Source organism: Zalophus californianus, chromosome 15 (assembly GCF_009762305.2).
Source record: "Zalophus californianus isolate mZalCal1 chromosome 15, mZalCal1.pri.v2, whole genome shotgun sequence".
Taxonomy (NCBI): domain Eukaryota; kingdom Metazoa; phylum Chordata; class Mammalia; order Carnivora; family Otariidae; genus Zalophus; species Zalophus californianus.
In genome coordinates this window covers 11,091,762-11,107,647 of record NC_045609.1, presented here as the reverse complement: position 1 = coordinate 11,107,647, position 15,886 = coordinate 11,091,762, and the positions used below count along the sequence as shown (strand labels likewise).

The 15,886-nt window shown below is 41.5% G+C and overlaps 1 protein-coding gene across 1 annotated transcript in view; it reads left to right on the top strand.

The window, feature by feature from the left end:
• RYR2 (ryanodine receptor 2) overlaps window positions 1-15,886 on the top strand; it is a 732,757-nt gene that overhangs the window by 699,998 nt on the left and 16,873 nt on the right. Inside the window, 6 exon segments of the mRNA XM_027588196.2 lie at window positions 1,251-1,337; window positions 1,979-2,197; window positions 3,696-3,826; window positions 5,160-5,202; window positions 8,221-8,354; window positions 12,188-12,248. Of these exon segments, the coding sequence (XP_027443997.2) occupies window positions 1,251-1,337; window positions 1,979-2,197; window positions 3,696-3,826; window positions 5,160-5,202; window positions 8,221-8,354; window positions 12,188-12,248 (675 nt within the window).

Sequence of the window (15,886 nt, the reverse complement as noted above, 5' to 3'; positions counted from 1 at the left end):
CCTCTCCCATTTCACAGTAAAACAAGTACTTGATATTTCCGATCGCCTTTTTCCTTCGATCTACTTCTCCTCTAGGTGTTTTTCCAGCCGATAAATGGCACCAACCATTTATTGAGTTGCTCTGACCCCAAATCCAGAAGTTACGATATCTGAGTCCTCTCTCTCTTTCCTCCCTCAAATCCAATCCAGTGGGAATTCTTCCCAGTTCTGTCTTCCAAGTATAGCCAGAGTCTGCTCAGTTCTTCTGTCTCCACAGCTCCTCCCAGGCCAGGCCACCGCCACCAGTACCACCCCTCCTGCTCTCCTGTGGTCGCTCTAATTCGTCCCCTTCCTTCCATGCTTGCTTCTTATCTGTCTCCCACAGGGAAGTTATAATTTCCAGTCATATCAAGCCCTCTTCAGATCCCCCAATAGCTTGCCATCCCACCTGGAATACAGTAATAATTCCAGTGATGATAACAAGATTAATAACTAACTTTCCCTCCATGAACTTATCCTCACAGCAAACCTCTGAGGAAGGTTCTGTTGTTACGCCCACTTTACAGATGATCAGAGTGATACTGCAGGAGTGGTTAGGTGCTTGTCTGCATCTGCAGTGAGTGAGTGGTGAGGGTGGGCTCCGCAGTCGGGCAGCGTGGCCCCAGAGGTCATAAGCCAACCCATTGCACTGGAAGGAACATTACAAACTTTTATCAAAAGCCTGTAAGCCTATGTCCTCCTCACCTCTCTGACCTCATTCCCTCCCACTATTTCCTGTCCTCTCTCGCTGTCCCCAAGCGCACCGTCACTCGGAACTCAGAACCTTGGTGCCCCATAACCCATGCTCTCTCTCTCTCAATACACTCTCCCCCGACATTGTTCACTTGCCTTGCTGGCCCATGGTGTTCAGGCCCATGCTCAAATGTTATTACCTAAAATAAGCCTTCCCTGACCCACCTGTCTAAAATAGCACCCCCATTCCCTAAGCCCTTAACCTGATGGCTTTTTCTTCATAGCATTTAGCATCCCTTGAGATTATGTTTTGTTTCGTCTTCTTTAATCTGCGGATGTGCTTCTTTATCCTTTGTGTCCTCCATGGTGGCTCAGATTTTCTTATTTGCTGTTATGTCTACAGCACCAAGAATGCTACTTGATACACAGTAGGCTCTCGAGAAATAGTTTTGGGTAAACGAAGGAATGCTTAATGTAAATTGTCTGCACATGTCAATCTCTTGATTCAGTGACCTTTTAATCATTTTTTTCACCTTCAGAACTATTTTGCTCGCAACTTTTACAACATGAGAATGTTAGCCTTATTTGTCGCATTTGCAATCAATTTCATCTTGCTCTTTTATAAGGTACGTATGTCTTTGTCTTTCAATAACCAGTATGAAACTGCAGATGGACTGAATTGCATGTGTAGATTTCACCGATCCACTAACGAGCACGTCTAAACCTATTCTAAAATATGTTTTGATGAAAGAGAAAACCTAGAGGTCAAGCACATCACTGATGGTCTAGTAGGACAGGAGTAGATTTTTTCTTCCAAACTAAGTGGGAAATGTCTCAGCTGATGAGCATTTGATTCAGTGGAGGGTTTCCCCAGTGTCCCTAGCCTAATTTGGCTGAATATCTCACTTGTTACCATATCTGGGTGTGGCATACTTTTATTACGTTAAATTCTTTGGATAACTGGGAAGGCAGCTTAGCCATCTGTTCTCACCACGCCCAACCCCCACCCCCGCATGCCTTAGAATCCTCATAACTCTTGCTTGGGTTAGAAGGAATTTTAAAGAGTATGCTCATTATTTGCCATTGGGTTTTGAAAAGCTCTCTCTTTATTTTTAGCCTTTGCTTTTAGTCTTTTCATGGGACACGGGCTTCATCTCTGGCTCTTCGCTGATAAGGCTGGGTTTCCCCTGGGTTTCTACTGGGTTTCTTGTTTGCACCGATAATCTTCGAGGAAGCGACTGACTCTCCTTTAAATGGTTTGAATCAGGTCTCCACTTCTTCTGTGGTTGAAGGAAAGGAGCTCCCCCCTCGCAGTTCGAGTGAAAATGCCAAAGTTAGCAGCCTAGATGGCGGCTCGCCCAGAATCATCGCGGTTCACTACGTCCTGGAGGAGAGCAGCGGGTATATGGAGCCCACGCTGAGGATCTTAGCTATTCTCCACACGGTCATTTCTTTCTTCTGCATCATCGGATACTACTGCTTGAAAGTAAGCTAGTAAGGCACCAAGGTACCCGTGTGTGTCCGTGTATGCCTGTGTCTGTTGCAGGTTGGACCTCTGCGGAAGCAGACTCTGAGATGGGCAAATCACCTGCATGAGGATTATTAGGGAATGTTCAATGAGTCAACACCAGCGGGGCAAGGGAAGGAAGCAGAGTGCAACAGAGGGGAAAGCGGTGCTACCTTTCAGACGTGACAGGGCCCATGCACGGGCCTCAGGCCATGAGTTGGGATGTCCCTACAGGGTTGTCTTGGGCTAGGGCATTGGAGCCTGGTCTTCAGAGCTCCACGTTGGCTGCAGGCTGTCCCAGGAAGGGCAGATGGCTTTGGGCCATCTTGTTATATAGCTTTATCACATATTGGTAATTATTCACATAATGGCCCGTTTCACCAAAACTTGACCCCGCAGAAGTAACCCACCATGTGTCCTAGCAGTGCTCTGGTGTATTAGAGTTACCGAATACATCGTGTGGAACCTGAGTCGTTCTGATTGTCCTGTTATTAGGTACCTATCTAATGCCATCACTGGCACAAATGCTTTATAGTTTGTCACATTTCACCCAGAAAATAATACAGCTCTATCCCTAGATCCCTACCAAGAGAATAATATAATTTGGTGACTAGAACTCAAGAGTCTCCGAGCGCTCAGGGCTGCCCATCACTTTTGCAAACGTCTTTATTTTTTCCTGGCAAGACACCTTTTCATGGTAACACTTTATTTCGCTGTCCCCTGCCTCTGATTGTGAAACTTCTAGAAGACTTTTGAAAAACCAGAGCCTAGAGTAAAAGACTAGAATGTAAAATTTTCTTTAGAAATTCCTCTCCCTCGTTTTCTTTCCTTTGTTTTATGAGTTGGGGTAGGGGGAGGTATTCTTGAATACTTCCAAAACGTCTGCATCCTTCTATCTGCCTTGTGTAAAATCTGTCCAGATGAGAAGATGAGATGAATCAATATCTTCTGGAAACATTTTGGCAAACTGACAAAGATTTTTGCTGATGCTGAAATTAAAACTTATTTCAAAATGCATGTGGACACTCTGAGCATGGAATCATTAAAGAGATTTCACAAATAAAACTGCACTTTTTAGAAGCATGCATTTGGGAACATTGGGAACATTGCTACATTTTATTGTAGCTGTTCGTGTCTCATATATAAAGATATATAATAAATATGTTGTAATAAAGGATATATTGAATCCTTTTCTCTTTGATACTTAAAAGTGATTTCTTTAGTGCAAGTATCTGTAAATATGCATGTGTTTAGAAACATAGGATTATATATGATATCTATTCCATTTGTTTTTCCTAAACCTCTAGATGTTCCTTTCTGCCTAAATATAACCAATTCATTTTCACCGAGGTTTACCTTCCTGGAAGTCACATGGGAAATATTTCTTTTTCCAAAAATCTGTTTTGTACAGATAGTGACCACAAGAGATACCAGTAAATCTAAACTAATTTTAATGTGTTTATTTTTTCAAATGTAGGTCCCATTGGTTATTTTTAAGCGAGAAAAGGAAGTAGCTCGAAAATTGGAATTTGATGGGCTTTACATTACAGAACAGCCTTCAGAAGATGATATTAAAGGCCAGTGGGATAGACTTGTAATCAACACACAGTGAGTAAAGAATTATGTGAGACATTTCTATGCTCAAAAATTTCAAGACAAAAAAAAAATACTTTGCTGGAGTTCTTGCGGATTTGTCAGAAGTTTAGCGGAGGTGAATAATAGTGATATTTTCAGCCAAGAATATCAAAAGACTAAACGCTGTCAGCTTCTTAATGGATGCCGTCAATTTTTTCCCATCTGTGTTCTGAATTCCTTAATCAAAAATGGCTTTGAGTCCATTTTCAAAGCACTGATGGAATGTGACACCCATTACTCTGTTCAGGGAAGAGTGTAGCTGGAGGTACGTAACCTACAGAGCAGGGTTCTCTCCTCCAAAAGCACAGAGGAGGCAAAAATTAAGGAAAGAGTTTTAGCACTAAAGGCAGAAATACTGCATTTCATACTTCTAATGTATCGAACTTGTAAACTTGCTGTTGATATCATCAAGCAGCCGGGCATCAAACTAGTTAAGGAGTAAGACCTGTAAAACTTAAGGCAGAGAAACAAATACTTTTTTTCTATACACTAAATATTACACTTGTGAGATCAAGACCCAAACTACTAGCTGCTGTTCCAGGTATAAATCCATCCCAAAAGTGTAATTGTCCACCGCTAAAGGTATTAGTGATGCAGTAGCTTTTGAGTGGTCTGTACTACTCAAGTGTGAAATATCTTTTTATTGTCATCAGTCTTGCTTATTCTTACGAAGTTAAAATTTCTAATAAGCTCCGAGTTTTCAAATAGGGATGGTTTCTTTGTGCATTATAAATGTTTACTCTAAAGGCTCAGTGTTTTATTTATCAACTCTAGCTGTTTATACGAAGTCAAATTAAGTCTGTCCCTTTAAGTGAACTCGGTGTTAGTCAAGGTGCCAGTTTCCTGGAGGATTTGGTGTCTTGCTCAGTTTCCTTGAGGACAAATGAGATTTTTTTACTTTGTAGGAAAAACAATGACAGATTTTTAGATACTTTAATTTTTGAACACAATTGACAAAAAAATGTATTTGACATGTTACAAATGACATATATTGACAAGTAAATAAATATAACAAGAACTGCTTATTAATAAATATGCTCATATTCTTCTCCATTAAAATAGTAGTCCATAGTCTTTTTGTGATTCTGCATGTATATATTGATAGCATAACCTTTAAATAATATTTGATCTACCTATGATATAGAAAAATTGTGGGATAAGATGGGACATAAATTCATTATGATTTTTGTGAATGGAAGAATATATGTTTACATATTATTTTAAATATGTTGTATATTCCAAACAAGATATTGTTTATCATTTTTCAAATGTTATTATTTTACTTTTATGCTTTTATATTTTTTAGGTCATTTCCCAACAACTACTGGGACAAATTTGTTAAAAGAAAGGTAATACTTCTCAAAAGGAATGCGTTCTCTGTTTCTTTCCTAGAGCACAATTCAGACTTGAATTTGATGTGGCTCCTATGTAGAATGAAATATTGAGGTGTGCTTTATCTGTCAATGTCAATTTCAAAGTGGCAGTGGAATTGAAAATGAATTTCAAAAATTGCACGTAAAAAAAAACCCATACTCTCTAGCTATAAAATAAATAAGCACTGCTTCATCCACCTATCCTCTGACTCAGGCGAATAAACGGTGCTCAGTCCGCACAGCAACAGGACTTAGTGAGAATTTTCTCTGTGATTGTTTGGGTAACCTAAATTAGCCGATGGCCATTTTCTGATAAGACAGCTATAAATCACCAGGGCTGGAATCCTGCTTTACATTACAGAAGTCAAGCTCTTGCATGACAACAAAGGACCGAGTTTTATTTACTTTATACAAACTTTAAAGATCTTTTTATTTTCATCAAGTTTTATTCTTCTGATGCCCACTCCCTCAGAGGGTGGTAGAAAGAACAGCAATATGGAGTCAGGGGTCCACTGTGGCACCGGCTGAGTCAGATTTTGAGAGTCAAGGATCATCTCTGCTCTTTCCACCACACAGAATTTTAACGTTAATCACATTTTTGAATGAAATAATATATGTGCCATTACTTGTATGTCATAAAATACTATAATGATTATACGCTAGCTCCTACTTACTCTTTGAACCTTTCTAATTGCCAAACTGACCCAGCTCACCCTCTGTTCCATAATGGGTTCTAGTCCCAGAGGATGCTGTCTGAATAGACAGAAACACCTGCCAAATGAAGTGGTCTTGTTCCCTTGGATTTCACCAGTTCAGTGTTACTCAGGACGGTTCGCAACCAGCCGTCGCAAATTTTATGTTACCAGTCTGAGGGGAGATAGAAGGCTTGCACCAGGAATTTAAGTCAGGTACATGATGAAACACAGTGACCTTTTTTTTTTTCCTTAATAACAAGACTTTCTAGTTGAGAGAAGTAGCATGTTTGTCAATTTTTATTTTGGTGCAAGTTTTTTTTTTTTTTTAAAGATTTTATTTATTTATTTGACAGAGAGAGACACAGTGAGAGAGGGACGACAAGCAGGGGGAGTGGGGGAGGGAGAAGCAGGCTCCCCGCCGAGCGGGAAGCCTGATGCGGGGCTCGATGCGGGGCTCGATGCGGGGCTCAATCCCAGGACCCTGGGATCATGACCTGAGCTGAAGGCAGACGCTTAACTGACTGAGCCACCCAAGCGCCCCTATTTTGGTGCAAGTTTTTTGTCTCCTTGTGTGACCTGGCATTTTGAGTAACATTGCTCTGCCTCCGAGCACATCCAAACTAGGCCAAAGCTTTGAAAGACTTATTTTTAAATAATTTTAAATAATTTGATCATTTTAGTCTCCTTAATTAATGAAGAAACTGCTTTAAATTGTTAAAGCACAAGTTTCTCGGAAGGAAACTACATATTCAGAGTCAAATAAATAAATTGTAATTGCAGCTAGGACTCTTAGTGGCATTCCTGCTATATGTGTGTGTGTGTGTGTGTGTGTGTGTGTCTGTGTGTTGCCCGATTTGTTCTCCTGGGAACAAGGTGAGAACACAATCCAGAGGGAGCGACCACTCAGCTCATCCCAGCCCATCTGTAGTGCCGTGACAATAACGCAGAACAAATGTTTTCATGAACCTTTGTAATCAGTGTTCACAGACTCTTTACTCTTTCATGTTTTCACTTACCTTGATTATATACCTTTAGAGAAAGCTGATTTTTATTTTATTTTATTTTTTTAGGAATTATTTATTTGAGAGAGTGAGAGAACAGGGTGGGAGGAGGGACAGGGGGAAAGAGAATCTCCAGCAGACTCCCCGCTGAGCGCAGAGCCCCGTACAGGGCTCCATCCTGTGACCCTGAGATCACCACCTGAGCCGAAACCAAGAGTCAGACCCTTAACCAACTGAGCACCCCAGGCGCCCCTGATTTTTCCTTCTCCTAGTCCCTTCTTCTTTTCCATTGGTGTATTTCCTCATCCACTCTCGCTGGCATTCCCTGCCTCCTTTCCCCTCAGCGGCCGGTCCTCTCTCCTTCCTCTTCCTGCTGCCCCCACTTTCACTGTGTGGGGAACTCTTGTGGTCTGTCAGCGCTGGGTCGAGTGGCCGTGTCCCGGAGCCGCACTTCCTGGGCTCAGGGCTGAGCTGTGGGCAGTCTACGCACTGGTCTGAAAACACGACACATGGGCCAAGCCAGGCGCATGTGGCCGAGGGACAGAGGGGCCAGGGCGCTGAGGGGTTGCTCAGAAGGGATTCGAACGGTGCCCCAAGAACCTATGCTAGGACTGCGCTGAAGACACGAGGTGGGTGACAAGGCTCCGGGGATTCCTGGGGGGCTGCTCCAGTCAGGAAACAATGGGAGGGAGTGTTGGATGGTGGCAACGGACACCCCAGAGGGGATGCCATCCCGAGTGGCCCACCCTGGGTCCGCGGTGGTCTGTGCAGATCTTGGCTGCGAGTCAGGCCCTGCTTGGAAGCATTCTCGTGCCGTCTCTGGCCAGGCTTAGCAACCTTGAGCATGTTCTACTTCCTAAGACACACCTTCTTTATCTGCAGAGGAGGATGCTAATAACAGGAAACTGATACACTGTGACAATCCCATGAGGGAGAGCAGGTCAGAGTTCTTACCGTAATTCCAGGCACAAAGTATGAGAATTTGGTTGAAGTTCCTTTCATTCCATCTTCTTCCACTTCTTGACTTAGATACTTGGCCTAGCCCCTTCCTTTGGCACGCCTCCCTCGAGTAAGAAATCTTGTTCCTTTGAGAGGGTTTATCTAAAACACTGTAAGTTGCTTGGACCTTAAGCAGTGCGATCACAGAAAAGGAGCCCTAAACAAGAACTTTTAAGTGAACTTGAACATACGGCAAATAAGGAGTAAGTGTAAAAATAATTAGATGTTTGTATACACATGCATACAGGGGGTTAGTTAATGCACGAGGCCGGTAAAGTGCTTTTATTCCTGTCCCCCAGGTTATGGATAAGTACGGAGAGTTCTATGGCCGGGACAGAATCAGCGAGCTCCTCGGTATGGACAAAGCTGCTCTGGACTTCAGCGATGCCCGGGAGAAGAAGAAGCCGAAGAAAGACAGCTCCCTGTCGGCCGTGTGAGTGTTGCTTACGACCTTTCCTGTAGCTCTAGCCTGAAAAGAGGAGAAATTCAGACGTTTCTGAACTTGATAGTGCACTGATTTCCTTCCCCTCGATGTCTGAGGAAGGGAGGAGGGAAGCAGATGTACCGAAGGTCTGCTTTAAACTTCCGGGTATTTTCAGCTACGGACTGATTGGATTTCTTCCCTAATAATTTTGGAAGGTGACCTTTTTGGTATTTACATAAAGGAAAAATAAAGATTTGTGTTCTTAATTTGCTTTTTCTAATCCCTAAATGCCACTTAAGTCAAAGTCAAACATATGCAAAAGCACCATATTTGACTTTCTTTTCTGATGCTTCCTGCCTGAAAAGAGGTTAATCTTTTTTATGTTTTGGAAAAGGGAATTTGTGTAGCCCTTTTATTAGAAATGTTCAAAGTTCATATTCTTTTATTATAATGTGTTTTATTTAAATAGCAAAGACTCGTATGCCAGAAATACTATGTTGTCATGCTGTTACTTGGAAATTTAATTTTTAAAATGAGGCACTCCTAATACCATGCTTTAAGGGAATAATATATAACTAGCAGGATGTGAACCAGTTGAATTGAATTTGCCCGAGATGGAATTTCACACACACACACACACACACACACACACACACATATGTAGTGTTGAGTGTACATATATATACATAATATATTTTGCAAATTGGATCACCTGTAATTCTGGAATAAATGTAAAGCCTACGTGCTTTTAAAAATGTAATTTCTTATTGTAGCCATTTAATGATTTTAGAGGAAACACAGTAGTTACCTTCCCTTTAAAACATGTCAACCTTTCTTATTTGTGTATTTATGTCAGTCAACTAGGATGTGGTGACTGTAGATATTTGAGGCTCTGTAGGGTAGTAGTATTTTGTCTCAGATAAATATTTTAGCTAGCATTAAAAAAAAAACATTTGGGCTGAACTATCTCATTGGTCATATATTTTTTATCTGAAAAATTGTTAGAGCTACATTTTTTTTTTAAATAATATGAACTCAGTTGAAAATTAGACTGGCAAACATATGACAGAAACTGCAAGAATTTAGATCCAAAATATCACCTGGGTACTTCAAGAAAACACATGTGGGACTTAAAGACTGTGTCGCTGGATAGAAAACGAAGCACATTGATGGTGCTGAGAACTACGAGCCCTTATGGTAGGATTTCATGTAAAACAAGGACTGTGGTCAGAGTGGTGCTGAGCTTCCTATTAACATTTCCAGATCTCCGACAAACAGTGTACAAACAACTAGTTTTACGGGATTATGCCCTTTCCACGGCCATATTTATGACCCTGGAACATCAGTCTGAAAAATGGAAGGAAAGTTTAGACTGGTTTTTTATTGTTGGTTTTTGTGGGTTGTTTTTTTTTTTCCACTATGAACAAATAGGTTTAAATGAGGGGAATTTTCCATTATTTCACCTAGGAAATGTTTGCAAGTTTGACTCCTCACAAAGTACCAAGAAATTAATATGGCATTATTACCTTTATTTTTTTCTTAGTTTTTTTTTTTTCCCCAGGCATTAATACCTTTAAATATGGATAATAAAAATAGAAAAATACACATCTAGTAAATAATGTTCACAACTAGGAAAGAGTTACAGGTAGTGTTCCTTTATTTAAAACATTTAGAAAGATCTTTAAAAGATTATCTGGTTTGTATATTATCTTAATGTGAACGTTTGAATACAAGCATGATTCACATATCTGTCTGCACATGTATTTGCCAATGAAATATACAGGGCTTGTTAATCAAATAAATAGGTAGCCAGATTACCTTCTGGGGATAGAATGGCTGCCTGCAGCCTACATCTTTTCATTTCATTTGTGGCATATCGCAAAACCATCTAGCAAGCTGGCAGAAAGCCAGCTTCTGGCTTATAGTTTTCCCCTGAGCCAAGCGCTGTGGTGAGGTGAATGCATGCCCTGGCTGGCCTAGGTCAGCCATCGCCCATCCCTGGGGGCCAGCCCCACCCAAACATCAGTACTGCCAAGATTGGTGAGAAAAATGCCCCGCACTAGGAAAAGGACATGCTTCTGCATGATGTTGACAGCAGACTTTGATAGGGATGAAAAAAAATGAGAACAGCATTTTAAATAAAGAAACTGCCATGGGACATTCAGGCATCCTGATAGAAATACTTACTTTTAGATTGCTTTCATAGAAAATAATCATGCTCCCGAGCATTTTACCACATTTTTTCCCCATTTTTTTCTTTTTTTAAGAAAATAATATAGTTTCATATTGAAACCCGTTGTAAATATTCACGGAACTTTAAAAAATATTCTTTAGCAGGGGTGCATGGGTGGCTCTATTGGTTGATCATCAGACTGTTGATTTTGGCTCAGGTCATAATCTCAGCGTTGTGGGATCGGATCGAGCGCTGTGTAGGGCTCCATGCTCAGCAGGGATTCTGCTCAAGATTCTGTCTCTCTGCCCCTCCCCCCACTCTGCCTCTAAAATAAATTTAATATTAAAAAGTGTCCTTTAGTAACAAAATTGATTCTAGCTCAAAGATAACTTTATTTCCTTAAAATAAAAAGTCCTGGGGCACCTGGGTGGCTCAGTCGGTTAAGCATCTGCCTTCAGCTCTGGTCACGATCCCAGGGTCCTGGGATCAAACCCCGCATCAGGCTCCCTGCTCAGCAGGGGAGTCTGCTTCTCCCCCAGCTTGTGCTCTCTTGCTCGCTCGCTCGCTCTCAAATAAATAAATAAATAATATTTAAAAAAAAAAAAAAAAAGTCCTGGGCTAAGGTCAATAAAACTTTGGGGGCAAAGTCTCCTAAGAAGTCAGTTTTGATTGGCAATGATTGATCCTAGCATTTATAATTTAAGATTGGCCTTCTTAAAAGAAATGACTAAAGAAGTAATCAAAGACTAAAACAGTAAGTCTAGAGAAGCCCTTTTGAAAATAATGCTAATATTATATTGTGTTATATTAGTTACCTGGAATATTGGAAAGGCGAACAAAGGTATAATTTTTAGCCCATAAATCAGTGTCAAGTTCTGAAAAAAAAAATTAGAAAGTATATTTTGAGTATTTAATCTGCGAAGATCATGAATATTTATGCTAAGATTTATTCACTCAACATGTATTTATTGAGAGACATTTCATGTATGATATAATGTGCTTGGTGGGCTAGAGAGCTCACAGATTAGGGAGAAAGGCATAAATGTATACATAGATACCTACACACCCATGACCACACAACGTGAGTAATCATAGTAAGTCTAAGCCTACAAGGTGCTCTGGGAACCAAGGGGAAGAGGTGAATCCCTTCTTGGGTAGAGAAGGCTTTTGAGAACAAAAGGAAACACAAACAAGATGAAAAAGGCCTTTCATTTGGCAAATTAAGTACAGTTGTACAATGAATATGCCTGTTTATGCAAGTTTTTATTCGTGTAAGTAAAAATTATTTTGTTGGAATGCATTTACCAATGTCTAGTGAGGACACTTGATGCACCCATGTTGGTTAACCTGGCAGAGTTTCCAGGGATCATTCTCACATAAGAAGTGAGTTAACCTTCTATGTGATGTAGAACAAGAAAGGGCTATTCTTAAATCATAGAGGTTGAAGGTGGTGATGTTTTGTTTTGTCTTCCAAGATCCCTCTGAAAAGGCATCTCAAAACCCTGTAACATATCATCCATCAGCTCCTCCCTTGGCGCCCCCCAGGAAGGAACTGATTTCCCAAGATGGTTGTTAGTCTCATCCCATGGGAGCAATGCTGGCAGCTTCTTACAGTCCTCTGAGTCTCTGCTACATGTGCATATCTACAAATTCTTCTTTGTCTTTCCAGACTGAACTCTATCGACGTGAAGTATCAGATGTGGAAACTAGGAGTCGTCTTCACTGACAACGTAAGCCCTCCTTCATTTCCACAAAGTACACCACACTCACATTAGATGAGTCTGCTGGGCTTCTGATGAATCCCAGTTACTTAAGAAAGTTAATCAAGTATCAATTCATTTAATACAGATCATTACTTGACAATGACCCAGGGAAACACAGGATTAATTAGCCGATCTCTCATTCCATTTCTTTCAGTAGCCAAAAGATTAACACGAAAATATATTTATACAAGAAAAATTTGAAACTGAGATGCAAATTCATGTGTATTTTCATTTAGGTTTTAGTTGGGCAGTGGCATACCTCAAAGTTTGAGATGTTAAAATGAAAGTTCTAAATAAATAAAATTTAAAAACATTAACTGTGATAAATTTAAGTGTCTCCCAATTAAGTACGTTGGAACTCTTCTAGTTCTTGATCGATCCTTCTTTTCTCAGAGAGCCTAGGAGCCTATGAACTAAACATAGGGCCCAAGCCTATGTACAAACATAAGGAAAAAAATCACCTAGTACTAAAAGCCACCAGCTGTCAGCTCAGTCAGTCACATTTTACCACCCTGGCTTGCTCAGTAGCTGTACATTTTTGACTTTTAGAATTTTCAGTTTTAAAAAATTGTTACCATCGCCCTTTTTTATGCTCCCATTTGTTGTCAATGGGAAGTTGCTGGAGACAGTCATGAAATTCGGCTGGATGGATCAACTATACGTTTTTTGCTGTGGGGTCTCAGCTTATCTCCTCCTGCTGGCTCATAATCCTCTTACCATCCTCACACACCTGTGAAGGGGAACGTGCAGACAAACCCAAAGGCTTAGCGCTAGGCCTCCCACTGTTTTTGCTTTTGTGCTTTCTCCCTTGGACATCTCATTTAGTCTCAAAATGTCACTCTCAGTAGCACTGACTTTTATAGTGAACGTTAGTTCTACTCTCCTAAAGGCACGTGACCTTCTCCCACCTCCATCCTTAGCCCTACCACACCCAACCATGGGCCCAGAACTCTGAGGCTCTTAGAGAACTCTCCACAGAGCTCGTAAGCAAGTCTTGTAAGTATCCTTTGGAACTGTCAACTGTTAATAAGATGTCCTATGGACTAATTTCTCATCCAATAATGGAAGCATCTCCCTTGGGTCCAAAGACCACCTCATCTCCAGCAGTGGTGTTTTCCATTCAGGTAGCCCCACTGACTTGGCCTCTGCCTGTGAAGGCCAATCTTCCTTGACCTCCTCATATGCCACAGTAATGCTCATCTTGCCGTGCGGTTGTCTTGTTCTCCAGATAATTGGGGCATGGACAGACTTCTTCAGACTTCTTCCTGATGCAGTATTCTGATATATCATTCATCCTCCTGCAGTTTCATGGCTTCTGTTTGGCCCGTCACCTCTCAATATGTCTTCAATCTTCCATAGTGCAGTTTCTGTCTGAAACACAGTGGGGGTTACCAGATGCAGTACAAGATTCCTAGTTAAATTTAAATTTCAGATAACTAAATGTAGACACTTATGTACTTATGCTCACAAATAAATATGTCCCAAATATTGCAGGGGACATACTTAATCTAAAAATTACTTATTCTTGGGGCACCTGGCTGGCTCAGTCAGTGGAGCATAGGACTCTTGATCTTGGGGTTGTGGGTTTGAGCCCCACATTGGGTGTGGAGATCACTTAAAATCTTCTCTCGCTCTTTCTTAAATAAATGAATAAAATCTTTTAGAAAAGGGGGGGGGTTGCCTGGTAGCTCAGTCGGTTAAAAATAAAATCTTAAAAAGTAATAATAATACTAGTTCTTCTTTACCTGATGTTCTGCTGTCACTGGGCAGCCTTTGTTTTTATTTGCTAAATCTGGCTAAGCAGAGACCCTGTGTAGTCTACACATGTATCTTTGGCTCAGCTTATCACCTGTATTAGGCCTCTCACTCATATTACGTACACAAACTTGTCCTTGCTCCTCACCCTTGGCATTTCTTTTTTTTCTTTTTTTTTTTTTTAAAGATTTTATTTATTTATTTGAGAGACAGAGAATGAGAGAGAAAGCACATGAGATGGGGGGAGGGTCAGAGGGAGAAGCAGACTCCCCGCTGAGCAGGGAGCCCGATGCGGGACTCGATCCAGGGACTCCAGGATCATGACCTGAGCCGAAGGCAGTCGCTTAACCAACTGAGCCACCCAGGCGCCCCCTTGGCATTTCTTAATAGCCTGCTAGATGTGTCCATCCAGAAGTCCCGTGACAAATGTACCCTGCCCTGTCCTCCCCACTAAATGCAGTCCCCTATCTGCCATTGCCTCCATCCCTGAGTATCTTCTACACTCCCATGACCAGTTTGGACTCCTCCTTTTCCTTCAATATACACCTTTAATTATGTGCCTGATTGGATTGTTCTTCCGTCCTCTGTGATTCTCCCTTCTGCCCTGGCCAGTTCTGCTGCCAGTCATGGCTCTCATAACCTCACCCACCCGTGGGGTCGTCCAGTGGTCTCCTAACGGAATGGCTCTGCCCCTTACACCTTCTTTCAGGAAGGAGCTTGGCCGGAGTGAGCCCACTTTCCTCATTTGTAAATTTGGGGCTAAAATTGCCTACTTACCAGGGGTCTTGCTAGACAAATATATGGGGCAGTGACCAGCACTTGGCAGGTGCTCAAGACACGTTCATAAGATGCTGCTTTTCATACACCATTATTCTGTATGATGCTCCAGGGGCTCTCACGGGCCAAAAGATGTGCCTGCATCCCTTCACTTGGCCTTAAAGCCTTCCAACCCTGCTGTACATTTCCAGACTCTCATCTCCTGAAACAGAAACTCACTCTAAAGCCAAACTGTCATTCTTGAGCACATTCTCCATAGTCTTATCTCAGTGTCTTTCTTCAAATACCGTTTCCTTTTTCTCAGCCTGGTTTCTAACTTCAGCCCCAAGCTGCCCATAAAAACTCTGTACTCCCTCAGCCCCCCCCCCCCCATCTTGTTTTTGTTCTAAGGTCTAAGATATATTCTGGTCAAAAGGAAGGTTTCCACCCCTTCCCAAAATAGGTAGCTCCCGACCCCACTGGCAAAACATGCCTTTTGCCCAAGAGACTGTAATCCAAAAAGTAAGCATGATCACAGTATCTTCCTTCTACTTTATTCATTCCCCTCCCCTCAAAAATATATACATTTTCTAGCCTCTGTAAAGTTAATCCCTCACACTGATTGTAATCGAGATTTCTACAGGTAGTACCAGTCGTATCGTTAGGTTTATTATATAGTGTTCAGTGACATTAAATAGTATTTGCATTTTCTCCTCGACTTGTTTGGGCTCACGTGAAGTGAGATGCTTGGTTAAGAAGACACCACATATAATCTCTTGTAACTAGTAGGTCTCAACAAACACTGATTAAGTAAGTAAGTGAAAAATGAAAGAGGAAAGGAAAAGAGGGAAGGAAAGTTGGTTCTTTGGTTGACTGTGCAGCAGGGGCTCCCAGCGGGGGCAGTTTTGTCCCCCAAGTGACATTAGGCAATGTCCGGGGACATCTTTGGTGGCCAAGGCTAGGGAGGGAGCTCCTGGCATCTGGTGGGTAGAGACCAGGGTTGTAACTAACCATCCTACATGGATGGTCCCCCACAGCGAAGAATTATCCTGGGTAAACTATCAGTAGTGCGGAAGTGGAGATCCCTTGCTATC